General features: G+C 44.6%; 2 protein-coding genes and 1 long non-coding RNA gene across 4 annotated transcripts; 1 reads left to right on the top strand and 2 right to left on the bottom strand.

The window, feature by feature from the left end:
• Positions 1-9,142: 9,142 nt before the first annotated feature.
• LOC128092754 (uncharacterized) lies at positions 9,143-13,878 on the bottom strand. Its single transcript, XR_008211977.1, has 2 exons — positions 13,521-13,878; positions 9,143-10,440 (listed from the first exon to the last, which is right to left on the bottom strand). It is a non-coding gene; the product is annotated as an uncharacterized LOC128092754 (long non-coding RNA).
• Positions 13,879-18,718: 4,840 nt separating this feature from the next.
• Positions 18,719-19,912, top strand: LOC120412999 (uncharacterized). Its single transcript, XM_052707287.1, has 3 exons — positions 18,719-19,126; positions 19,186-19,602; positions 19,663-19,912. Exons 2-3 carry the CDS (start codon positions 19,423-19,425, stop codon positions 19,855-19,857), a joined length of 375 nt encoding a protein of 124 aa, XP_052563247.1. The 5' UTR covers positions 18,719-19,126; positions 19,186-19,422; the 3' UTR covers positions 19,858-19,912.
• An 891-nt stretch (positions 19,913-20,803) lies between these two features.
• LOC120413145 (proton-coupled amino acid transporter-like protein CG1139) lies at positions 20,804-24,334 on the bottom strand. Of its 2 annotated transcripts, none has more exons than XM_039573861.2 (4): positions 24,034-24,334; positions 21,485-22,578; positions 21,245-21,417; positions 20,804-21,184 (listed from the first exon to the last, which is right to left on the bottom strand). In XM_039573861.2, the coding sequence occupies exons 2-4, from the start codon at positions 22,576-22,578 to the stop codon at positions 20,940-20,942; spliced, it is 1,512 nt and encodes a 503-aa protein (XP_039429795.1). In that variant the 5' UTR covers positions 24,034-24,334; the 3' UTR covers positions 20,804-20,939. The 2 variants fall into 2 exon arrangements, with proteins under 2 accessions (XP_039429795.1, XP_039429789.1); XM_039573855.2 differs by lacking the exon at positions 24,034-24,334 and adding an exon at positions 22,728-23,568.
• Positions 24,335-25,697: the final 1,363 nt, after the last annotated feature.

Raw genomic sequence — 25,697 nt, 5'->3', positions numbered from 1 at the left:
GACTTTTCAACACACAAATACAAGCAAAAGGAGTGACAGCCTCAGCTTTGAGTAAATGCGATTGGCGTAGGACTGCGCTTTTGAAAATATTCTTTCGATGAGAATATCTAGCGTTTTTTTTTTGAATAGGTCCTATAAACATATGAAAGACAATAGTTTATTGGACCTTTTCAAAAAAAACTCTGGATATGTATAGAGGTTTTCAGAGAAAAAAAAACGATTTTTTTTCATAAAAGGGATAAAAGGGAGCACACGTAATAGTACAATCATCCCTCATATTCAGAACAGTTTACAGATCGGCCAATGTTCAAAAAATCATAGCAAATCGATAATTGAACATAATGATTCGCTTTTACCTTCTTGTGAATGCTTTTTTTGGGATCCTTCGAATGATGTATTAATGACCGACCACAGACCGACTGTAAATTTTTACGTTTTATATCAAGTTTTCAAAGAAAAACATTGACCCTTGAAATCCACAAATTCGGAACACATTTTTCTTACGGATGTAAACAAACTTTGATTCTCTCCAGGAGTACATATTTTCTACAAAATAATGACTTCATACACTGGAACCAATGAAGCTCAAGCTTAGTAATGTTTTATGAATGGTCTGATAACTTTTTTTGTGAAAATATCTGTTAAATTCGGGTATTCCACAATTGTGAGAGGCACAATATTGCGGATTTCAGAGATTTTTAGACTATCGTGCAATTTGTGAAAAGCTCTCCAACAAAGTGCACACCTCAAACTACAGCAGAAAAAACTATCCAAGACACACACCCTAGTTTGAAACTGTTCTAAAGTGGTCGAAAGCAACAAAGCTCAGTCGAGACACGCACCACTCTAGGCGAGCAGGGGGGAGAATGGGTAGGATTTCAAGTGTGCAAATATTTGGTGTGCAGATATTATTTGCAAGGGTGGAGAATTTAGTGCAAAGTGTGCAATAACATCCCACAATTATGGAACAAGAGGCAGTGTTTTGCTGCTCAGTATAAAATAGTCTTAAAATCTAGAGTTTTTTTATTAGGTCCTATAAACATATAAAAGACAATAGTTTATTGGTCCTTCTAAAAAAAAAACGTTACTTAATCCACCTTTAGGTGGTTGGTGCCTTCCTCTCATTCATAAAGTCAATACATTCAGTAAAAATATCAACATTCCCTTAACATGTTTAACAAATCAACTTTATTACTAATTTCTTTTGATAGGGTTCGCAGACCTTCAATTTTTCTGGCTCATCGGCAAGGTCTGATAAAAAAACCTATCCAACGATAGTTCGCATTTCATTTGAAAGGTCTTTTGATTATCTAACTAACGTTGGGTCGCATGATGGACCCGGACATCATTTTTACAGAAATATCTGAGATCTGGCCACCAAAAAGTTTATAAATAACACTTAAGTGCTAATAACTTTTAATAGGGTTTTCAGATCCTTGATGTTTTAGGCTCATTTGAAAGGTCTTTCGATTATCTAACTAACGATGGGTCGCATGATGGACCCGGACATCATTTTCGTTGAAATATCTGAGATCCGGCCTCCAAAAAGTGTATAAATAACACTTAGGTGCTAATAACTTTTGATAGGGTTGTCAGATCTTCAATGTATTGGGCTCATTGGAATGATCTTTTAAATACCTTTCTGAAAATGTATAACATGATAGGGTTTCTTGCAAAAACCACCCTTTTTACAATCTTCCGGACATACGCCAAAATCGTTTTTTTAGCATAACTTTTGAAGTACTTTACTAAACTTCATAATTTTCAATAGGGACTTATGGGACCCCAAGACAAATCGAATAAGACCAAAACGGTCCAAATCGGTTAAGCCAGTGCTGAGATAATCGAGTGCATATTTTTTGGTGCACAGACCCACATCCCTACACACACACACACACACACACACACACACACACACACACACACACACACACACACACACACACACACACACACACACACACACACACACACACACACACACACACACACACACACACACACACACACACACACACACACACACACACACACACACACACACACACACACACACACACACACACACCCGTGAACCGTGGGGACAGGTGAGGGTCCCTGCGGAGCTTAGCTGCCAGCTACCGGGCGGGTTGCAGTAGGCGGATAGCTGTCGGCGATTGCATACATTCATTGCATCGCCCCCGGACCAGCAGCGGGAGGATGTCTAGGACGTGGCGGAATTGAACAAGGGCTCTGTTTAATTTCTTCGAAAAAAACCACATGGGTCCGTAAACACCTCTGTCAAGCGATCGAACGCCGCTATAAGTGTTTTAGCCCAAAACCTCACCAAACCCCGAATCCAAGATGTGACGCGACCCGTGTCGAGGGATGCATGGCTGGGTGGGTTCAACAAATTCCCAGTCGATAACGGAGCCTGTGGGGCACAGGGGCGAACCCCACACGTAATTTGCCCTTACTGCGTCACGGCAGGGCACTGGCGCAGCGGACCGTATTTCCCTAGCGACTCGTGGGATTCAAAATGAAGACAAGTGAAACAAACCAACAAAAGGGTCCCGATGCGCCCCAAGCATCGGAAAACACGGAGGTAGAAGAGGACGCAAACGTCGAAATGGCAGGAGGCGAGTCAAACGGCGGCGACACAGCAGGCGGGGTGGCGAGCGCGTTCCGTGGAAGCGGGAAGGTGTTGAGATCCCCAGTGTTGAACCAGGCGGCTGCTTCGAGTCAGCAGATAGGAGTAATTGGAGAGGAGACTCCCAAGTCATCCTTGTTGAACTTCGCCGGCAGTACCCCTCAGGACGGAGTCCTGCTCGGAAGGACCGCGTTGCAGGAGGTCAGAAGGAGGGTTAACGAACTCTTTGATTTCATCAAGGACAAAAACAACGTCCACACCAGAATCAAGCAGATGGTGAATGGAGTCAAGGCAGCCATGAATGCCGCAGAGCGCGAAAACAGCTCGCTGGTGGTGACGCGGAATTCACTGAAGCTCAGAGCTGAAAGAGCCGAAGAAACGCTGAACGCAAAACTGGAGGAGGAAGCGCTACGGGAGAAAGAACCGAAAACGCCGCCCGGCCCAGGCTCTAAAAGGGACAGGGAAACGCCTGGAGAGGAGGAGGACGCAAAGAAGCAGAAGCAGGGGAATGGAGACAGTCCGGACCCAGCGAAGGAGCCAGAACCAGACCCAGGGAAGGAGGAATGGGAGAAGGTCAAGAAAAAGAAGCGGAAGAAAAAAGGGAAGCAGAACGAGGACACCCAAAACCCCAAGTTTCGCAGGGAGCGTAACAAAGGCGAGGCTTTGGTGGTCGAGGTGAAGGAAGGTGTTTCGTACGCAGACCTCCTCCGGAAAGTACGAACCGATCCGGAACTCAAGGAGCTTGGCGAGAACGTGGTTAAAACCAGGCGCACACAGACCGGAGCGATGCTTTTTGAGCTGAAGAATGACCCCGCGGTCAAGAGCTCAGCTTTTAAGTCCCTCGTCGAGAAAGCCGTAGGCTACGAGTCGAAGGTAAGGGCGCTATCGCCGGAGACAACGATTGAGTGCAGGAACCTGGACGAGATCACGACGGAGGAAGAGCTAGAAGATGCGCTGATCGTTCTTCTGGATGACCGCACGACACCGATGGCAATCCGGTTGAGGAAAGCCTACGGCGGCACGCAAATTGCGTCGGTCCGACTATCGACGCCTTCGGCGTTTAAGCTGCTGGAAGCCGGCAAGGTCAAAGTAGGGTGGTCGGTGTGCCCACTGAGGCCTGTTCCTCGAGTGACCCAGCAGATGACGAGGTGTTTCCGCTGTATGGGTTTCGGCCACCAGGCGAGAAATTGCGACGGTCCCGATCGAACCAACAGTTGCAGAAGATGTGGTAGAGAAGGCCACATGGCAAGAGACTGCAAAAATAAGCCGAAGTGCGTGCTCTGTAAAGAAGGCGATGGCAATAGCCATGCGACGGGTGGCTTTAATTGCCCGGTGTACAAGAAGCTGGCCTCGGGCAAAAAGTAGTGGAGGTGTCCCAGGTGAACCTCAATCACTGCGACACTGCACAGCAACTGCTGTGGCAGTCGACCGCGGAGACGGGGTGTGACGTGGCAATTATTGCAGAACCGTACCGAGTTCCTCACGACAACGGAAACTGGGCCGCGGATACAGCAAGAATGGCGGCGATACACGTGATGGGGCGGTACCCCATACAGGAAGTGGTCTCGAGGGCGTTTGAAGGATTCGTGATCGCCAAAGTAAACGGAACCTTCTTCTGTAGCTGCTATGCTCCCCCAAGATGGACCTTGGAGCAGTTTCAGCAGATGCTGGATAGTCTGACCGATGAACTGATCGGACGAAGCCCGATCGTTATCGGAGGTGACTTCAACGCGTGGTCGGTCGAGTGGGGTAGCAGATTCACCAATGCTAGGGGGCATAGCCTAATGGAAGCTCTGGCAAAGCTAGACGTTAGGCTGGCGAATCGCGGAACCAGCAGTACCTTCCGCAAAGACGGTCGTGAGTCCATTATCGACGTTACGTTCTGTAGCCCGCGACTGGCGGCCGACATGAACTGGAGGGTGAGTGAGGACTATACCCATAGCGATCACCAAGCGATCCGGTACAGCATCGGGAGACGAGCCCCTGTACCAGATAGGAGCAGCCGGTCCTACGGAAGGAAATGGAAGCTGCAGTACTTCGACGAGGGTCTCTTCGTGGAAGCGCTCCATTGGTGTGATGGTCCCCAAGACTTGAGTGCCGACGTGCTAACAGCACAACTGGTGACAGCATGCGACACAACCATGCCGCGGAGACTGGAGCCAAGGAACTGTCGTCGTCCAGCTTACTGGTGGAATGAAGAACTCGGTACCCTTCGGGCAAGTTGCCTCAGCGCCAGAAGACGAGTCCAGAGAGCAAGATCCGAAGCAACTAGAGAGGAGCGCAGAGAGGAGTACCGGTCTGCAAAGGCCGCGCTCAAGAAAGCGATCAAATGCAGCAAGACAAACTGCTTCAAGGAGTTATGCCAAGACGCTGATGCGAACCCTTGGGGGAGCGCATATCGTGTCGCGATGGCGAAGATCAGAGGCCCATCGATGGTGGCTGAAACGTGTCCCGACAAGCTGAAGGTCATTGTGGAAGGGCTCTTCCCAAGACATGACCCAACGACATGGCCTCCTACACCGTACAACGACGAAGGGGGTAGCAACGCCGAAGGTCATCTGATCACCAACGAAGAACTTGTGGCAGTAGCGAAGAGATTGAAGGTGAAGAAAGCTCCCGGCCCGGATGGAATCCCGAATTTCGCCCTGAAATCGGCGGTTCAAGCATTCCCGGATAGGTTTCGAACAGTCCTGCAGAAATGCCTGGACGAAGGATACTTCCCCGACCCGTGGAAGGTTCAAAAGCTCGTGTTGCTGCCGAAGCCAGGCAAACCACCGGGGGACCCATCATCGTATAGGCCTATATGTTTGCTGGACACCCTCGGAAAGCTTCTGGAACGGATCATCCTTAACCGGCTGACCAAGTACACGGAGAGCGAGCATGGCTTAGCAGCGAGGCAGTTCGGCTTCCGTAAAGGGAGATCCACGGTGGACGCCATCCGGAAAGTGGTCGAGAAAGCCGACGAAGCGCGGAGGAAAAAACGCAGGGGGAACCGTTGCTGCGCAATAGTCACGATTGACGTCAAGAACGCGTTCAACAGTGCGAGCTGGGCGGCCATAGCAGCAGCGCTGCACAAAATGAAGGTGCCTGACTATTTGTGCATGATCTTAAAGAGCTACTTCGAGAACCGCGTGCTGGTCTACGACACTGCCGATGGACAAAAAACCGTTGTTGTTACCGCGGGAGTTCCGCAGGGATCCATTCTGGGTTCAGCACTGTGGAACGGAATGTATGACGGAGTGTTGACACTGGGGCTACCCAACAGCGTAGAGATTGTTGGCTTTGCAGACGACATAGTGCTGACGGTAACCGGCGAAAATGTCGAGGAGGTCGAAGTGCTGGCTATGGAGGCAATCGCAATGATCGAGAACTGGATGCTCGAGGTGAAGCTGCGGATCGCTCACCAAAAGACGGAGATGGTTCTGGTTAGTAACCACAAGAAGGTGCAGCAGGCCCAGATACAAGTTGGGGAACACGTAGTGCACTCGAAGAGAGCGCTCAAGTACCTCGGGGTGATGGTGGATGACCGGCTGAACTTCAACAGCCACGTCGATTACGCCTGCGAGAGGGCGGCTAAGGCGATCATGGCACTGTCGAGGATTATGCCGAACAACGCTGGACCCAGGAGCAGTAGGCGCCGCCTCTTGGCAAGTGTCGCGACGTCCATACTTAGGTACGGCGGACCGGTATGGTGGACGGCGCTGGGGACGAAGCGAAATCGAGCGCTGCTCGACAGAACGCAGAGACTGATGGCCATGCGGGTTGCAAGCGCGTACAGGACCATTTCGTCGGAAGCGGTTGGCGTTATAGCCGGAATGATCCCTATCGGCATCACACTGGAGGAGGACACCGTGCGCTACACCCGGAGAGGCACGAGAGGTATCCGGGAAGCTGCGAAAGCCGAATCGCTGGCAAGGTGGCAACGTGAGTGGGACACCACGGAGAAAGGCAGATGGACGCATCGGCTTATCCCGTCCGTATCCACGTGGGTGAGCAGAAGGCATGGAGAGGTCACCTTCCACCTCACACAGTTCCTGTCGGGTCATGGCTGCTTCAGGAAGTACCTGCACAGGTTCGGACATGCAGAGTCTCCGCTCTGTCCGGACTGCGTCGATTGCGAGGAAACACCGGAGCACGTGGTGTTCAGCTGCCCTCGCTTCGAGGCAGCGCGAAGCGAAATGCTGGCCATTATCGGAGCAGACACCAGCCCGGATAATGTGGTGCGAAGAATGTGCAGCGACATCGCCAAGTGGAATGCGGTCGTCGGAGCGGTGACGCAGATCACTTCGGCTCTCCAGCGGAAATGGAGAGACGACCAGAGGAGGAACGACTAGAAGCCTAGTCGAAAACCCACGAGTGTGGCTGTGAAGGAGAGCACGTTATGATGGTCGGCTCTACCAAATCGGTACACGTCTCGATGGTCACAGGAGTTGAGAACCCACGAGTGTGGCTGTGAAGGAGAGCACGTTATGACGGTTGGCTCTACCAAATCGGTACACGTCTCGATGGTCCAAGGAGAGGGCTGCATATGACTAACCGATCAAAAGCAACGCGATTCTTGGGCGCGGTTAAACCCTCGCATGGACTCATATGTATGTAGAACAGGAAATGGTTCTAGCACCCGGCATGGATCCTGTAAGTAGACTAGTGCAGAAAATGCAACGCCTCCCCCCGAAGTTATACCGAAAGGTGGTCCCGGGGGGAAAAGGGCACGGCGTTCAAGGACTGGTTTAGTGGGTCGGGAAAACTCTTTTGGTTTTCCCAACCCCACACTACCTGAGAAATGAATTCTCAGGTGTCTGATAGCAGATTCCGACCTTGTAAAAAAAAAAAAAAAAAAAAAAAAAAAAAAAAAAAAAAAAACACACACACACACACACACACACACACACACACACACACACACACACACACACACACACACACACACACACACACACACACACACACACACACACACACACACACACACACACACACACACATTTGCTCAGAATTTGATTCTGAGTCGATAGGTATACGTGGAACTCTGGAAATGAAGTCAAAATGAACTACTTTTAATAGTGAAATAGCAAGATAATGTCCAAATGAAGGTCCTAAAAATAGTAGGGTCGACAGAAAAGCTACATTTGGCATGCTATTTACAAATAATCACAGAAGTGTTCCGAATTTGTGGGTGTTCCGAATATGTGGGATGACTGTAGTTTATGCAACAAGTTGCAAAAAGAAGATTTTTTCAGCACGAGTCGTACATTTATCTAACGAGGTTCACCGAGTTGGATAAATACGACGAGTGCTGAAAAAATCAAGTTTTGCAAAGAGTTCCATACAACATTTTTGCAATTCCAAAAAACACCCTTTGAGTGAAATTATATGTCAAATGTTCTTGTATTTTGTCAATAAATCGTTCAAAGAAAAAAAATGAAACTTATTCCGTTTCGAAACAAGTGCTGAAAAGTTCAACTCTAGAGTGTCTTTTTTGAAGAGGTCCTACACTCAAACCCCGATGGTTTGACACCAACTGTTGTCAAACGAACGGGGTAAATTTTTAGTTTGACACCCCTTTTACACGGAGTTCACACACACACACACACACACACACACACACACACACACACACACACACACACACACACACACACACACACACACACACACATACACACACACACACACACACACACTACCAAAAACATCTAGAACTTTTCAGCATCCATTTCAGTGCTGATAAGTAGAACTTTCAGCATTTATTTTGAAAAGTGTTGCTTTTCGATTCTGTTATTTTTGGTACAGAAAAATAGGCTTTTTCGTCGTTCAAGGATGCAAGGAAAAGAAAGTAGTTTCACGACGGAATTGCAATTTTGTTTTGCAATTCCATCCTCAAACTAATTACTTTTCCTGTTATCCTTGAGCGACGAAACGGCTTACTTTTCTTTATCAAAAATAAATAACAATGGAAAATAAATACCTTTCAATAAAGTCCTGAAAGTTAATGTTAAGTCATAAACTCTTAAACATCCAATAATATACGGACATTGATAAACTTGGACGTAAATTATTAAAATTTGAACAAGAAAATTCCATGGAATCCCATTCCCCTAAGCCCTTGAAGATGTATTGGAAACCCCTAAGGAAAATCCCACAAAGTATGAAGAAAAGATCCGATCCTAACGATTTTCGACTGTTGAAAAAACGAAGTTGACTTTATAGCTGTCGGCGACTTTTGCTGGTACCAACCATTAGTATCTTCTTTTTATCAACAATACAAGGACTTTGCCGCCATGGGCTCCTTAGTGTATGAAAGTATGGTGGAGATGTCGAAAACCCTTACATACATATATACAAATCGAATTTTAGGGCGAATTTTCGAGTAATGATTCTTTATTATATATCTAGTTTCTTTTTAAGAAAAAGGTCCTATCCAGAGTTTTTTTTTGAAAAGGTCCTATAAGCTATTGTCTTTCATATGTGTATAGGACCTATAAAAAAAAACTCTAGCTATAAGCTTTTGTGTTTCATGGGTATGAATACAACTTTCCTGGAAACTAATCTAATCTAATCCTAAAATTAAGCTTTAATTTGTGATATTATTGTTCACAACGATAAAGCTTATTTTTCTGAGTACAATGTCCTTTGTACAACCGCAAAGTATTAAAAATTGATGTTTGATTCATTTTTTTTTTAAATTAACCACCTTCTTGACAGAAAAGGTCCTACTTGACAGCTCGTTCCGAGAGGCCTTACAAGTTTTCAATTTTTTGAATTTATTTCGAAGTTAGAAACTTTTGACTTGAAAAAATTTGCAACTTATTTTATAATTTCTGCACTTTAATGTTATTTTTTTCTTAATTTATTTTATTTGGACTTTTTTGTATTTTTTATTTTTTTTAAATTTCTGAAGAATCGAATTTTTGAATTTTAAAATTAATGTTTTTTTTTTAATATTTGGTTTTTTTTTGAGTTTCGAGGTTTCTTTATTTTCATTTTTTTTTTCTTCAAATATTTGCATTGGCCTATACTGCCCATGATCGCATAAATTTCCCATACTCATTTTCATCGCTTTTAGTAAATCATGCAGTTTGGTTCAGAATCGTGTGCTCTTGTAAAAAAGCCTATAATATCCAGTACTTTGTTCTAGAAATCAGGAGGAAATCCATTTTTTTCACGAAAACTCAACACGTAGCCTTATGCGTGGGACAAACTTCAAATGCGTATTTCTCAGCTTGCTGTTTTTGCACATGGGACATTTATGCAAACATGGGCAGTATATGCAAATGAAAATACTAAAAAGGAAACAAGAAGAAAAAGCTATTTGTTTTCCATTCCAACAATCCCTTTCGCCAGGCAACTAAAGCAAGCACTCCCCTGGTAACAAATTTTACATTACAAATTTAATTCTATTTTGGACCAGCCAGTTTTGATTTCATTTCTTCTCTCCCCGCATATTTATTAATCTGCGGAACGCGAAAGAGGACGATGCTTTCCATCAGCGCCACCCCAATACCTTCCGATTTATATTTATATTATGAAGACGCGAATCACCGGCGGCGGCGTAATCGCCTATGTTTTCGTCAAACACAACAACAACAAAAAACCGCTCGACTGATTGTGACGTAGTACTGCTACACTAGTTTAGCACTTGCGAACGTGATATGACTGTTCTAGCGTTTGGAGTAAAATGGAAACATAAATATTTGAACTGCGTGGCTTTGCGTAATGATTAGTACGGAGTGCGTATTAGGGTGTTGAACTGTTTTTTTGTGATGATTTCAGGACTTGTTGGATAAAAAAAAGAGTTGACCGTCCTATTGCTGAAAAAAGAATTTGAAATTAACAAAGAGTATCAATGTCAATATGGGGTGGGCAAGAAAGGACATGTTTAAAAAGGACGAAGTTTAGCACTATGAGCCGTCGTTCAGCATAATTTCTATGTCTATTTCCATCCTACTAAGCGGATTGTTTGAATGATGCTGGATAATCTGGAGTGGTTTCCTTTAAATTTACTAAAACCAAGTACACCAACCAGTAGAGCAGCTTTTTGTGAACATTTCTGTTTGATTCGACTTTTACTAAACGTTATTCGGATTCCTTTTACAAGCATTTTACAAAAATATTTCCCAATTGTATTCTGATCTGACGAGAATGCACTGGAAGCAATTTTATATCTTAAGCGCTGTGAAAACGTTATCGTAATTTAAAAAAGATAGTGATGGGGGCTTTCGTTAAGCGGTTGAGCTCTCTTCTTGTGTGTGAATGTGTGTGCAATCAAACTGATGAGAAATGGTGCGTCAAAATAGAAATTTTGATTAAAAGTGCATTAAATGTGATCTTTTTGGCAGGTTGAAGATTCGATCACATTTGTGTGTGTGTGTGCAACCAACCAAACGGGACCACGCGGCCGCCTCTTACAAATTGAGTTGTTTCCATGTATTTTAGATTTGACATCCTATACATGCAAATAACTCGCATAGGCATTTGGAAGGTGTTAGCTCTGCCGAGCTTCGGTGACCCATTTCTACGCTGGCTAGCCGAGCGCGAGGTACTTCAGCTTTATCGACAAGCCCCGCCCTGAAGAACGTTTGCTTCAATCGGATTCAAACGTTATTTAGAACTTCCGAACCCTTGTCAAATGGACAAGGACCCAGCGCGTATATAGTTGATAGTAACAGTATTCCTAATTCCAGTTATAGCTCATCAAGTCGTGATGGCCTAGTGGTTAGCATTTTTGCTTACCGATCCAAAGGACGGGGGATCGAACCCCGACTCGAGCGACTTTGATTTTTCGTTCATTTTCAGAGTTTCGAGATTTATATTTCCTATACTTTCTCGGTGGGAGCAGATGGGAATCGAACCCAGGACCATTCGCATACAAAGCGAACACCGTAACCAGTCAACCACGGCCGCTCCTCATTGAAGATTCGATCATATTTCCATCTAAATTCACTTTTTAAGAAATTGCTTGCTCACTTCCTACTTAACTATCAAACTCGATTTCAGATGACCTTTTAATAGAGTAGGTACTAAAGTCCAATGTAATTTTTTACGTAACGTCATTGGGTCATACAAAAATGTATAAATTTGTATGATCCAATCTCACCGTCCAGACCCAATGTCACCTCTTATGACGATACTACGATAAAGGCATGCCAGAGAACCATTTCCAATCCTTTTTTTATTTTCATATTAAAAAACGTTACTTAATCCACGTTTTCATCAAATTATCCGGCCTCAAAAAGTTCATAAATAGCACTTAAGTGCTTATAACTTTTGATAGGGTCGTCCGATCTTCAATTTTTTGAACTCGTTGAAACGGTCTTTCGAATACCTTTCTAAAAATGTATAACATGACGGGGTTTCTTGCAAAAAAATAACCTTTTTACAATCTTCCGGAATTTTGTTAAAATTATTTTTTAGCATAACTTTTGAAGTACTTAACTAAACTTTATAATTTTCAATAGCGACTTATGGGACCCCAAGACGGAAAAAATGAGACGGTTCAGCCAGTGCCGAGATAATCCAGTGATTTTTTTTTAATCAGCATCCCACCACACACATAGACACTCGCTCTGAATTCTGTGTCGATAGTATACATGAAGGTGGGTCTAGAATTTCGTTTTTCGAGTATTTCTATAGCCTTTCCTCAGTTAGGTGAGGAAGGCAAAAATTAAATCAACAGGTCGTCATATTGCGATGGATCAACTATATTTTTTTTTTGGGCGTGAGTCGAGCAAAAGCAACATTCTGTCAAGAAAGGCCGCGATCCTATTTTTTTAAATTAATTTAAAAATTAGTTTTAGACTCTTTGTTCATGTACAATAGGGTGGTCCAAATCCGGGCTTTTTTTGGGCTAACCCAAAAAATCATAGATTGACCCATCACTAGGCTAAATTCGAAATTTGAGCTCATTCTGACCACGGGAACCTCTCTCCCTCCAATCGCTTAAAGTTTGTATGTGAAAAATCGTCAAAATGTATGGAGAAAAGCAACTGTTTCAGTTTGTTACCTGTGGAGGGCGCAATAGTCGTCAAATCTTTATCAATTCTCAGATGTAGAACCTTTATTAAATTATGAAAAACTTTCCAGAAGACTCTATATTTTTAGGATTTTTTACTGAAAAATTATTAGCTTCCGAAAAGAACCCTTTTTGCGCAAACGGCTCTAAGGGGCTATCTAGAAACAATTATTTTTAAATGCACGTGCGCCTGCCTGCCTGCCTGGCAGTGCGTCTGTTATGTTGCCCCTTTGAGCCGGCCGAGCAAAAACGGTCCTTTTTGGAAGCTAATAACTTTTCAGCAAAAAAATCTTAAAAATATGGAGCCTTCGGAAAAGTTGTTCGAAATTTAATGAAGGTCCTAGATCTGTGAATTGATAAATATTGGACGATTATTGCGCCCTCCACAGGTAACAAACTGAAACAGTTGCTTTTCTCCATACATTTTGACGATTTTTCAAATACAAACTTCAAGCGATCAGAGGGAGGGGTTCCCGTGGTCAGAATGAGCTCAAATTTCGAATTTAGCCCAATCTATGATTTCAGGGGGTAGCCCCAAAAAACCCGGATTTGGACCACCTTAATTGTACAAAGTGTCATTATGCAAAAAAAAAAATAAGCCTTATCGTTGTGTGTAATAAAGTAAGCAATCTAGTCTCAATTATAAGACCAAATCCAATGTGTCAACATTAGATTCTCGATGGAATTACATGCTGTTAACCTGAACATTTTTTTTAAACAAAGCAAAATGCAACAACGGCTATTCATATGGATAAGAAAAGCACACACATTTCTTAGATTAAGTACGATCAAAATAACCAAAATTTTCATCAAACTTTCTTCTTAATCTAAGGGATCTTAATATCGTCTAATTAGGTAATGATTTAAACGCAAACTTACATCACTCTTGCACGAGAATTTCAAGCTTCCGGATCTCGAACTGTGTTCTGCGGGACACAGACAGGCAGGCAGGTGTGTTGTTTTTGTTTGTTTGTTTACGTTCGCTGGCAACCGAGCCCGAAAAAAAGCACATGCACTCAAGTTTGTCGGAAGAAAACCGCAAAACACTGCCAAAATTCGCTCGTTTTTCGCGAAAATTCCACTCAAATCACAATACGCGGGCGTAAATGCGCTCGATAAACACGCTGGTGATGGGAAAATCGGCGATGAAAAGCGTTTTTCACGACTCGGAAAAGGAAAATGCGGAAAATGTAAACACACGCACGCACGCTGCTGCCAGGCTCAGATCTGCGAGATGTTTTGGCAGATTGTTGTTTTTGTTTTTTTTTATCCGCGTCAGCGTTGGCAGATCTCTTCTTTGAGAACTCTGTACGCTTTCGGAAAAGTATGTGCTATGGCAGTTTCGTGGTGAGTTTTTAAATTTGTTGTTCAACATAACCGTTATTTCTCTGGCAAGTTCTGACTTCGGTTCTTACTTTTTCAAACTAATGCACTAATTTATTAAACTTTTCAAAAAATCAAATTGTTCGCTCTACTCCAGTCACGAAATATTTTAGCAGAGCTGGTTTTGCTAGAATCCTGCTAGCACGTTGTGACTGTGACAACCTTGGCGTTCTCTATTGCAAGATTCCTGTAGGAGTATACTCGAAACTTAGTGTCCGAAGACTTGAAACGGTGAGGCAATCCAAACCCCTTTTTATTTACACCGAAGCTCCTATCCACTCCCACAGACGACCTTTGGATTGTGAGTCCAACTGCCGACCAACGACTCCAGCGACGCCGGTTTTTTTTTGCCAGGGAGATGACTCCTGAACCTGGACAGAGCAAACGACTTAACCTCTAGGTTAGGCCGGGCCAACATTTACTTCCCCACCCAATGGAAGGCAAAACTTTATTTTATTCAAAACATTTTAAAATAGGCTGAAAAGTTGTTGTATTTTTTAAATACCTACGCAATATTTTGGTATTTCTCTCACAAGAAATTTACAAAAAATAAACGCGCGAGATTAGGCCGGCCCGATAACGGCGTTCTAGCAAGATTCTAGGGTAGTTCAAACAAAACTGGATATTCTGACAGCATTCTAGTAGGAATGTTTCACCCTTTTTTCAATGTTTACAGTTGCATATTGAACCGCATTCAAAATAAGTCCAAACATGTTCAATAAACTGTTAGTATATTAAGATACTTTCAGTATATTGGTAAGTATACTGGCGACATGTAAAGGAAATAATAAGTATACTGTGTGGAGTGATACACCCTATTGCGGTGTAAGTGAGCGCACTCCATTGGATCGAGTCGAATAGGCCCCTCGTACGATTGGCATGACGCAACCATGCACTGACAAAGCATGGACGCAGCCACATGAATGGTTCGGTGACAGCTGGCAATGCAAGCCCAGCTCGCGTCCTCTTTCCTCGTGTGACGCTCGGCCGGATCGGTTGTGAGTCCGCACCGATTCCCCCGGCGGGTGATTTCCCGAGTGGAATTATCGATCCACACATTGGCGACCGTGACGGAGTTGAAATTTTATTTTCAACCTCAAAGAACCGTCGGGAAATCGCCTGCCGACGTGGTTTTGGTGCAGATTTGTTTGTTTGTTTTGGTGCTGTTGGTTGAAAAAAAATTATTTTTTTTGTTTTTTTGGAGGAAGGATTGGAGTGGAGCAAAGGTGCGAGCGTAAGGTCTATTTGACCGAGTTGTCCGGAGCGCACCGTAAAAGGAAAAAATCAAAGTGTTGCTGAGGATTTAAAAAATGGTTTTGTTGTGAAAAAGGCTTGTTCGGTGGGTGAGTAAAGTGAAACTGAGTTTGACAGAACGGAATTTGATTGAATCGCGTTGGGCACGGAGGTCAGATGGGCCTGCCGTGGTAAATAGCCTGGAAGGCCGCGATTGAAGGAACATTTTGTCGCGTTGGGCACGGTGGGTCAGATTGGCCCGCCGTGGTAAATAGCCTGGAAGGCCGCGATTGTTCCAAGAAAAAAGAGTCGCGTTGGGCACGGAGGTCAGATGGGCCTGCCGTGGTAAATAGCCTGGAAGGCCGCGATTGAAGGAACATTTTGTCGCGTTGGGCACGGTGGGTCAGATAGGCCTGCCGTGGTAAATAGCCTGGAAGGCCGCGATTGTTCCAAGAAAAAAGAGTCGCGTTGGGCACGGAGGTCAGATGGGCCTGCCGTGGTAAATAGCCTGGAAGGCCGCGATTGGAGGAACATTTTGTCGCGTTGGGCACGGTGGGTCAGATGGGCCTGCCGTGGTAAATAGCCTGGAAGGCCGCGATTGAAGGAACATTTTGTCGCGTTGGGCACGGTGGGTCAGATTGGCCCGCCGTGGTAAATAGCCTGGAAGGCCGCGATTGTTCCAAGAAAAAAGAGTCGCGTTGGGCACGGAGGTCAGATGGGCCTGCCGTGGGAAATAGCCTGGAAGGCCGCGATTGAAGGAACATTTTGTCGCGTTGGGCACGGTGGGTCAGATGGGCCTGCCGTGGTAAATAGCCTGGAAGGCCGCGATTGAAGGAACATTTTGTCGCGTTAGGCACGGTGGGTCAGATGGGCCTGCCGTGGTAAATAGCCTGGAAGGCCGCGATTGTTCCAAGAAAAAAGAGTCGCGTTGGGCACGGAGGTCAGATGGGCCTGCCGTGGTAAATAGCCTGGAAGGCCGCGATTGGAGGAACATTTTGTCGCGTTGGGCACGGTGGGTCAGATGGGCCTGCCGTGGTAAATAGCCTGGAAGGCCGCGATTGAAGGAACATTTTGTCGCGTTGGGCACGGTGGGTCAGATTGGCCCGCCGTGGTAAATAGCCTGGAAGGCCGCGATTGTTCCAAGAAAAAAGAGTCGCGTTGGGCACGGAGGTCAGATGGGCCTGCCGTGGGAAATAGCCTGGAAGGCCGCGATTGAAGGAACATTTTGTCGCGTTGGGCACGGTGGGTCAGATGGGCCTGCCGTGGTAAATAGCCTGGAAGGCCACGATTGAAGGAACATTTTGTCGCTTTAGGCACGGTGGGTCAGATGGGCCTGCCGTGGTAAATAGCCTGGAAGGCCGCGATTGTTCCAAGAAAAAAGAGTCGCGTTGGGCACGGAGGTCAGATGGGCCTGCCGTGGTAAATAGCCTGGAAGGCCGCGATTGGAGGAACATTTTGTCGCGTTGGGCACGGTGGGTCAGATGAGCCCGCCGTGGTAAATAGCCTGGAAGGCCGCGATTGTTCCGAGGAAAAATGAATCGCGTTGGGCACGGAGGTCAGATGGGCCTGCCGTGGTAAATAGCCTGGAAGGCCGCGATTGGTGGAGCATTTTGTCGCGATGGGCACGGTGGGTCAGATGGGCCTGCCGTGGAAAATAGCCTGGAAGGCCACGATTGGAGGAACACCCGTTGTAAATAACCTGGAAGGCCGCGTTTGGTCCAATGAAAACATGGCACAAATCCTGCGATTGGCGTTACTGAAATCGCTAGAGGTGTGTTAGGTCAGTTGGTCCAGCCGTAGTTTAGAAAATGGTGGTTCAGACTGACTCTCTGTGGTTGAATAGTTTTAAACATGCAAAAGGCGAGAGGTGTAGCTGTAGGTTATTGAGATTGCTTTGGGAAGTGGTTAAAATATAGTCACGAATGCTCTCGTAATGAATTTTGTGACAAAGCTGTGGACAGATGACGATGCTACGCATAATGATTTGTTTAAGGTGAATTTGAGTTAATCAAAAAGATGCAAGGAATATTGAAAAGTTTTAATGATTTTAGGGATTTCTGTATGTAAGTAAATAAAGAAAGTAGAAAATAAGACTTGAATAATTTGGTAGTGAACTGTGAGCAACTCCAAAACTTAATTACAATAAAGTAGGTTGTTATGGGCCAGAATGGCTTACAGAAACCAGGATAGAAAAGAGAGAGAGAGAGATAGATAGATAGATGAATAGATAGAGAGAGACAGGTAGCTAGATAAATAGATAGATAGATAGATAGAGAGGGAGATAGATAGATAGATAGATAAAAAGAGAGAGATAGAGGTAGAGCTAGAGAGAGAGAGAGGTAGAGCTAGAGAGAGAGAGAGAGAATCATGATCAGTTCAGTGCGTTAAGTGATATGCTTGTTAGAAATTCTAACGTAACCTTCTTTTCTTTGATCAATGTTGGCGATGGATCCAAAAGTTACTGGGAATTTGTTTTATTTTTGGTTTTATTGAAAACTTTTGCAGATTGCATAGGAATGCCGTTATGTAGTTGTAGTATTTATTTCATAGTTCAATTGTTTCAACAATATTTTTTTATGGAGAAGAGGAGAGATGTGTGGAGTGATACACCCTATTGCGGTGTAAGTGAGCGCACTCCATTGGATCGAGTCGAATAGGCCCCTCGTACGATTGGCATGACGCAACCATGCACTGACAAAGCATGGACGCAGCCACATGAATGGTTCGGTGACAGCTGGCAATGCAAGCCCAGCTCGCGTCCTCTTTCCTCGTGTGACGCTCGGCCGGATCGGTTGTGAGTCCGCACCGATTCCCCCGGCGGGCGATTTCCCGAGTGGAATTATCGATCCACACATATACTAACATATATTTTGATATACTCGATAACATAATAATTACAGCTCTAAGAGTTTCCAACCCCTTGGTTTGAATCAACAAAATATCGACGTCGTCGTGCTATCTTGTCGCACCCGCCATTTTGACGTTCCGAGAAAAACGCGTTTTAATGTTTGACCTTGAATAAACAAAAACGAAAGTACGCAATGTAAACAATAATAAACACGTTTTGTTTGACTGACCATTATGTGCATTGTCCCGAAGTTTGGTTGAAGTTGGTTGCTGGAGTCCCGAGTTATAATTAAAAATGTTTACGGTAGTCTAACTTGTACGTGCGTCAAACGCATTCTGACCTGAAATCCCTTTGCCTTTTGTCGCACTTACATCAATTTTCAGGGAGTGACAAGATAGCACGACAGGATTGAAACTTCTTTTATATGTAGAGTGACAAAAAATTTCGGAGCTTTTTTGGTTTTCATTGAATATCTCAGGATTGAAATCGAATTTTGGGGATCTGTGAAGGCCAAAAGATGAAGCATTGTGAGCTGCACAAAATGGCGTTCTTAACTCAATTTGGCCCAAAATGCACGTACACACAAAAAAATATTATGGTAATGACAAAAGTAACTTACTTTTGTATTAATAAGTGGTTAAAATTTGCTACATTGAAAGTTTTTTTCTTGTTTTGAAAATGAAAACTTTTACTGCTACATTTTTTGAAAATCTCATTGCTAACTCATTTAAAAGTTTTAACTTTTAATTCGACTGTATAATTTCTTTCATTTTGTCGTTCTCGTGAAACCGTGTACGTCTAAGTCCAAAATGTAAACAAACGTTTAGGTGATTCCGGTGGTTAGTGAGTGGTGGTCCACGACGTCAATCAAAACAGAACACGTCCGCAGCCAGGACTTGGACGTGGATATCTTCGAAGGAGGATGGTGCGGAACAAGGTTAGGGGATTAGGGGATAGTTGGTTTTCAAAAGGATGAGGCCAGCTTCCTACCGGATCTGCAGCTGTTTCACGACCGAAATGGGTAAGAAGGAAGCTTGGGTGTTTGGTGGCGTTTGTGTTTGATTTTGTTTGTTTTTGTAGGACGCCGTTTATGCGGATGCGAATTTGCACCGGTTGTATTCGATAAAGTTAATTTTAACGGTGAGGAGAAGGATCCGTCGGAAGAGGGAAACGACGAGAAGCGATCGGAGGTGGTCAGCGCGGATGTTGCACTCGGTGCCGGCGGTTTACGACCATCAGCAGCATAATGTGCCGGAAGTGATGACGGGACAGTGTGGGATGTCCTGAGGGTCCGCAGTCCATTTTTCGGTGCGGGACATGTTTGACGAGTATTACATAAACATCCGGAAGAACAGTTTGCACCAGTTCTGGAAGAATCGTCTGTACGAAAGCCGCATAGGTCCTGAAGCTGTCGTACTCGGATTACTTCCAGAGGTTGGCGCGATATCCGACGAACCTGATCAAGAGCATCTACCTGGAATACCGAAGAAGTCACCGGTGAGTATTGAGAATGTGTTCAGTGTCTAGCCAATTTAATTTACTTTCAAACTCTTTCAGCAACTCCCGCCCGCAAACTCTCAACTCGCGGCGGCGCAGCTTCGGCCGGATGAACTGGCAACATCTGTGTCATTCTCGAAGGACGACGATGCGATCGGGAACTATCGGTTCAGGCGTTTCACTTCCCAGTCGGAAAACGTCGACTTACCTTCCCGAATTAACACCCAATGGCCAACTCCTCCAAGCCTGTCCTGATGATGGCCGGCAACGAGACTACCCTGTTATCTACATCGCTGTCGCGCTCCAAAATGTAGGCCGCGATGTTAAGCAGCATAAGCAGCAGTTTTAATTTTAAAATAAAAATAGAAATAAAATCCATCACATTTTTCGAAAATCATCACTGTAATGTTAAATGTTATTTATTGTTGCCATAAAAAGTTTCTTCTTATAATAAAAGTAAAAAACTTTTACCGATACAACGATTTTGTTCCAGAAGTGCATGGTAGTATCAAAAACTTTCCAACTTTTAAATTAAAATGTTTGAACTTTCTACGAATATTCACCAACGCGAACTTTTAATCCAACGAACGATCTTTTTAAATTTAGAGTATTTTTTCTTTGTGTGTACGACAAGTTAGCACGACGATGACGATATGTTGTTGTTTTTCTCACTTGAAGAAACAACTCAAAATTTTGAGTTGAATCTACTCTGTGTATTTTGTCAAACCCTTTTGAAAATATCTACAAAATTATTGCGTTGATTCTAACATGAATGGCGTTGAACATTGAAGTTTTGACTAGAGTTTTGAGCATTTTGGAACAAGATCAAATGGCGTCCCGAGCGTCGCGACGCATATTTTTTTTTTGCTGGAGCCAATTTTTCAAAAAATGCCAAACTTTGAGAGCCTGTACCGAGCTCCAGAATGCTCAAAACTTATAAACTATACAAATAAGCACCAAAACAACTAAAAAATCAACTAATGCTGCATTAAACGTATTTTGTGAAGCTACCAGGAGGATAATCCATTTAATCCAAATTTCATAAATTTTGATTGTCTGTCGAAAAGCCACGCTCGTGGTTTATAACTACACATTCAACACATTTCATTCATGAATCAAGAAATATTTGAATTTACAGCAGGTTTCAGACATGATCCTTACTTGATCTTCTAGGACTTTCTCATACAGTTACCGAGTACAGTTTACAGTAAAATTGGTCCACTCTATTTCGATAAAACAATATTCTAAAATCTTAACAATCAAAACAACTGACCGAGCTCGTTCGGCCCGTCAGTACCCGTGTTCGAGGATCACTGGTCGCGGCTTTGCACGACCTGCTACAGCCACTGTTTGACAATGTTGGACAAGCTTTCGTAGCTTCCGGTGAAGAATCCGATCAGGGCCAGCACCAGAATGACCACGTTCTTCGCCACCATCCATCGGCCGGGCCGCTGCTTCGGGTCTGTGTACGCCACGATCAGCTCGATGATGGGCGGAAACACCAGCGCCAAGGCCGTCGAGCAGAGCGCCCCGATCAGCGAGATGAACAGACTGAGGTTCGGTACGCATTCCGCAATGACGACTGAAAGGACACGGGGAGTGGATTAGTTGCGGGGTTAGGTCAAATTGCTATTGGACTTACATGTCACTAGAACCATCACGACTCGGAAGCCCATTTCCGACAGGGTTTTGTGTTTGGTAATGTTTAGCCGGCACTCGACCGAGGGCCACATGATGATGATGGCCACGAAGAACTGCAGCGCGAAACCGAGCAGGACGCCGCTGGAAATCATGACCTTGACGCTTTCGGCCAAACTGTTGAGAGAGAGGGGGTGAGTTGTAGACAAGAGAACAGATGTTAGAATGAGTCGCGGGAACTTACATTTCGTTTTCCGGTAGGTTGAGCGTCATACTTCCGGCGACATCTTCGCCCCACTGTAGATAACCGATGAATCCGAAAGCCGTAAACAGCAGTATGATGAACACCATACCGATGTTGAGTACGCCGAAAGTTTTGCGGAACTCATGTGGGTTCTTCATTTCATTTTGAAGCGGTAGGACGAGAGCGATACCCTCGAAGGCGAAGACGGCCGTGCCGAAGAACAGCGGTAGCTTGTTCCAGTCCGCGACGAAGTTACGTTCCGTTAGCGGCGGCAGATCTATGGAGGCGTAGTAGAACGTGATGCCGACGCCCAGAAACATGCACACGTTGGCCAGCATCGAGCAGTACGAGAGGAACTTGAGCTTGGTAATGATCGAGGTAAGGATGATCGGTATCAGCAGCAGCGCCATGTGGTAGTGTACGTCCAGAACCATGTCGTAGCGATCGAAAATCTGCTTAAAGTTCGAACTGATGAAGACAAAGTAGATGCAGCAAAAGCCGAGTTGGGTCACGCAGATGAAGATGTTGACGGCCATCTTCATGGGTTTGGCCCATCGCTGGAACCTTGGTGGACCTTGTTCGAAGCAGAGACCAACAGTTTCCGCAAAATCCGGCGGGCGGCCTTTGTTCTGTTGATCGTTGTGCACCTTTTTGGCACAGTTCAGCAGTACGTGCTGACAGTGGACGCACACGAAGCCTATGAACAAGGTCAGTACCGTGGCTAGTACAAGTCCACCGTTCTTGAACGCATCGCCCATCGCGAAGCATCCGGTTCCGATGTTGCCCTTGAGCATGTGGATCATCGTTTCCGCGTAGGTCGTTTTGTGATGGGGCTGGACTCCGTGCGTCGTGATGACGTCCTCCGTGTAGTCATGGCCAGGTTTCTCCCGAATGTGGTGGTGGTGCAGATGGTAGTGATGGTCGTGTCCGTGGTGTGGTCCGTGGTGATGTTCTGCGCCATTCGAAGCCGTTGTCCTCTTGCCGTTGAGATCTTCCAGTACGAAACCGTTGTTGACGGCGCCGCCGTTGACAGTTTCCGTCCCGTTGCTAGTTCCATTCGGTTGATGATCGTCTACCGAGACATTGATGGGCATCTGCGGAAAGAAGCGCTTATTCAATAGAGCTGACAATCGGCGGATGAAAACGATTAGATCTGGTGTTGATGGCAATTAGGCAGACTGTGCAACGATTTGCATATCCGGTAGCGTGCATCATTCCGAACATAGTCTTTCTTTTTATTTACCCTTGATTGATAAATCTTGGCGTTTTGACAAATTGAAATCATAGCAGTTCTTTTAATAATTGAATTGATTTGGTTCTAGAATGCAGCGTTAACAAATCCGACATGTTTGTTTGTTATTTGATAACCATTGATAAATCTCGGGGTTTTGACATTCTCAAACTCATTGATGTTTTTTTAACATGAAAATTTTCTTAAATGGTTTACATTGATTTCACTGTTTCTAGAATGAAGATAATTAAGATCAGTTTGTTATTTGATAACCATTCATTGATAAATCTCGGCATTTTGACATTCGCCTGTTCAAAATCAGCTATGTCAGTTCTTTTTCCAGTAATGAACGATTGATTCGCTTTTATAGTTTGAATTAAATAACTCCAGCCACTTTCGATAGCAGTGCTAATTAGCACGACCTGTTCGTTACGCTACCTTACACCTGACCCAACAATTCACACAGCTGGTGCATTCCGGTAGAAAACCACCGCCGCAAACGAGAGGCGATTAGAATCGAGCAAATTCATAGAAAAAAAAGTAAACAACGCCTCGTCGTTCTTTGCAACCTGTTCTAAACAGAGCCACGTGGCTGGCCTTCAACGTGCCTCAAGTCCAACGGGATGGTATCAATTGGTGTGGGGTGATACACCTGTTTTTTCTTTCTTTCAATGTTTATGGTGATGCTAGCTATCAAACTGGCCTGTAGCTGTCAACGAGCTCACGCAGTGTCAATGTTAACCGCACTTGTCAAACATCATGTAAGGTAATAACTTGAATTGAACGCCGGAGTGCAAATCTATGACAACAAAAAGCGAAAATTTGTACACACACGCATAATTCAAAAGGTTTTGCGCACATTCGAATGTTGTTTGTATCGCTAGGAGTAAATAAATAGCTGGCGAAAAAGAAAAAAAAACCGCGTTGATGTTGATGTCTTCTGCCGGGTCGCAAACCGTCAAACATGAACTCGAATATATTTTTTTCGGCAACATTTCTTCTGCAAAATATTTCGTACAAGTCTTCTATTTTTAACACGTTTCGACCATAATTTTCGGTTCGCTGCCCCTGGTGGCGGTGGCGGTAGTCGATGAAGGTAATTTGAGATACGGGTTTTTTATTTCGCAAAGAAGTTTACTAAATTTGGCTAATCTGGTCAGATGACACCACAGGGTTGCTAAATATTTGCGCAGCTTTCACCACGCGACGTGATAATTAATATTCAAACAACGCACAATAACTGTCGTTTTTTCGCGGGAAGTGCCTTCAGGTGATAATTGGCGGGGTTGTTTTGTGACATTAGTCGTTGATTTATTACCTTAGTGTTCACTGGCACAGTATTGTAGCAAAAATAACTGTCGGTCGCGTCCCGCGTTCGTTTGTCACGTTTCGTTGTTTAAAAAATTTCGCACTCTTGCCGATCGCCGCCAGGTCCGGAACAGAACTAAACGTTTGGTTTGATAAGTCGACTGGTGTCGGTTCAGCTTATAAGAGTTTAGAGTCTCTCAGATTTCTCATAATTACGCGCGCGCGCACACTTGAAATACTCAATCGATTATCGTGCGGGAGCAGGTGGGGCCAAATGGCCCCACTTGGACAAACCGGCAACTCTGATTTAAAACGCGCGACGCGCGTTTTGATAGCTGTGCGAGGGGCAGTTCAAACCCAATGGTCCCGTTGTACCCCACATGTCCCACCCCCTCGCAAGCTGAGTAAGTAAAGCGCGCGGGAGATTTTCCCACCCTCAACCGTGTGTTCTTGACCGTTGTACACTACTCCGGAGTTAGTAGCAGCAGTCTCCCATGATGTCGTCAAGAATCGAGAGTAAAAGTGCGATCAGTGAGAGAAATTGAACCACTGTTGCACGGGGTGGTGGTGTTGTGACGGTCACCAAGTGGTTGCAGTAGTTGCACTCTCGGCGGTGATAAGGAGTTTTGCATTCTTGTTCCGTTGGGGGAGTGGGAAACCGAGTAGGGGGTGGATGGGTTTACGTACGTGTTCTGTTGTACTTGGTACGGTTCGATGGGGCAAATTGGATCAAGAGGTCTGTGACGTACGGTGGGAAAAACTTAAGTCACTTATGATTAAGAGGGTATGATACGAGATTAAACAGTGATATGATTTGTACGAATGATTTTAAACCGTTCAATTATTTAATCATTATTATTCAATTGTGATACATGTTGGTTGGTAGGCAAATGATTAATAGTTTCCAAAATATTGCCGGCTAGAAAATGAGGTATGTCTCATAATATTCATTCATTGCATGGCCATATCTCAGCAATTGAAGGTTGAATCAACAATTGAAAAAAGAAAATTCTCAGCTATGCAAAATTATTTTCTTATCCTGCATAAACATTACCTGGAAGCCGGTAAAATTTGACCGATCCAGTAAAAAAACTTATTTAAAAAAATGTTACTTCATCCACCTTTAGGTGGTTGGTGCCTTCCTTACATTCATATAGTGAATACATTCAGTTAAAATAGCATCATTCCCCTTTAACATGTTTAAGAATTAAGGGCCAATGCGCTCCTTCCAAGATTTTGTTTAGAAATGGCCGGGACCTCGGTGTAGGGGTAAGCGTGATTGCCTCTCACCCAGTCGGCCTGGGTTCGATCCCAGAAGGTCCCGGTGGCATTTTTCGAGACGAGATTTGTCTGATCACGCCTTCCGTCGGACGGGGAAGTACATGTTGGCCCCGGAGTAACCTAATGGTTAGGTCGTTAGTTCAGTCCAGGTGTAGGAGTCGTCTCCCTGGGTCCTGCCTCGGTGTAGTCGCTGGTAGGCAGTTGGACTCACAATCCAAATGTCGTCAGTTCGAATCCCGGGGTGGATGGAAGCTAAGGTGTAAAAAGAGGTTTGCAATTGCCTCAACAATCAAGCCTTCGGATACCTAGTTTCGAGAAGGAATCTCGCAATCGAGAACGCCAAGGCAATGCTGTAGAGCAAATAATTTGATTTGATTTGATTTTGAAAAAAAG

This window comes from Culex pipiens, chromosome 1, assembly GCF_016801865.2.
Source record: "Culex pipiens pallens isolate TS chromosome 1, TS_CPP_V2, whole genome shotgun sequence".
Classification (NCBI taxonomy): Eukaryota; Metazoa; Arthropoda; class Insecta; order Diptera; family Culicidae; genus Culex; species Culex pipiens.
Note: the sequence above shows the minus strand (reverse complement) of the source record. Positions and strands in the feature narration are given on the sequence as shown.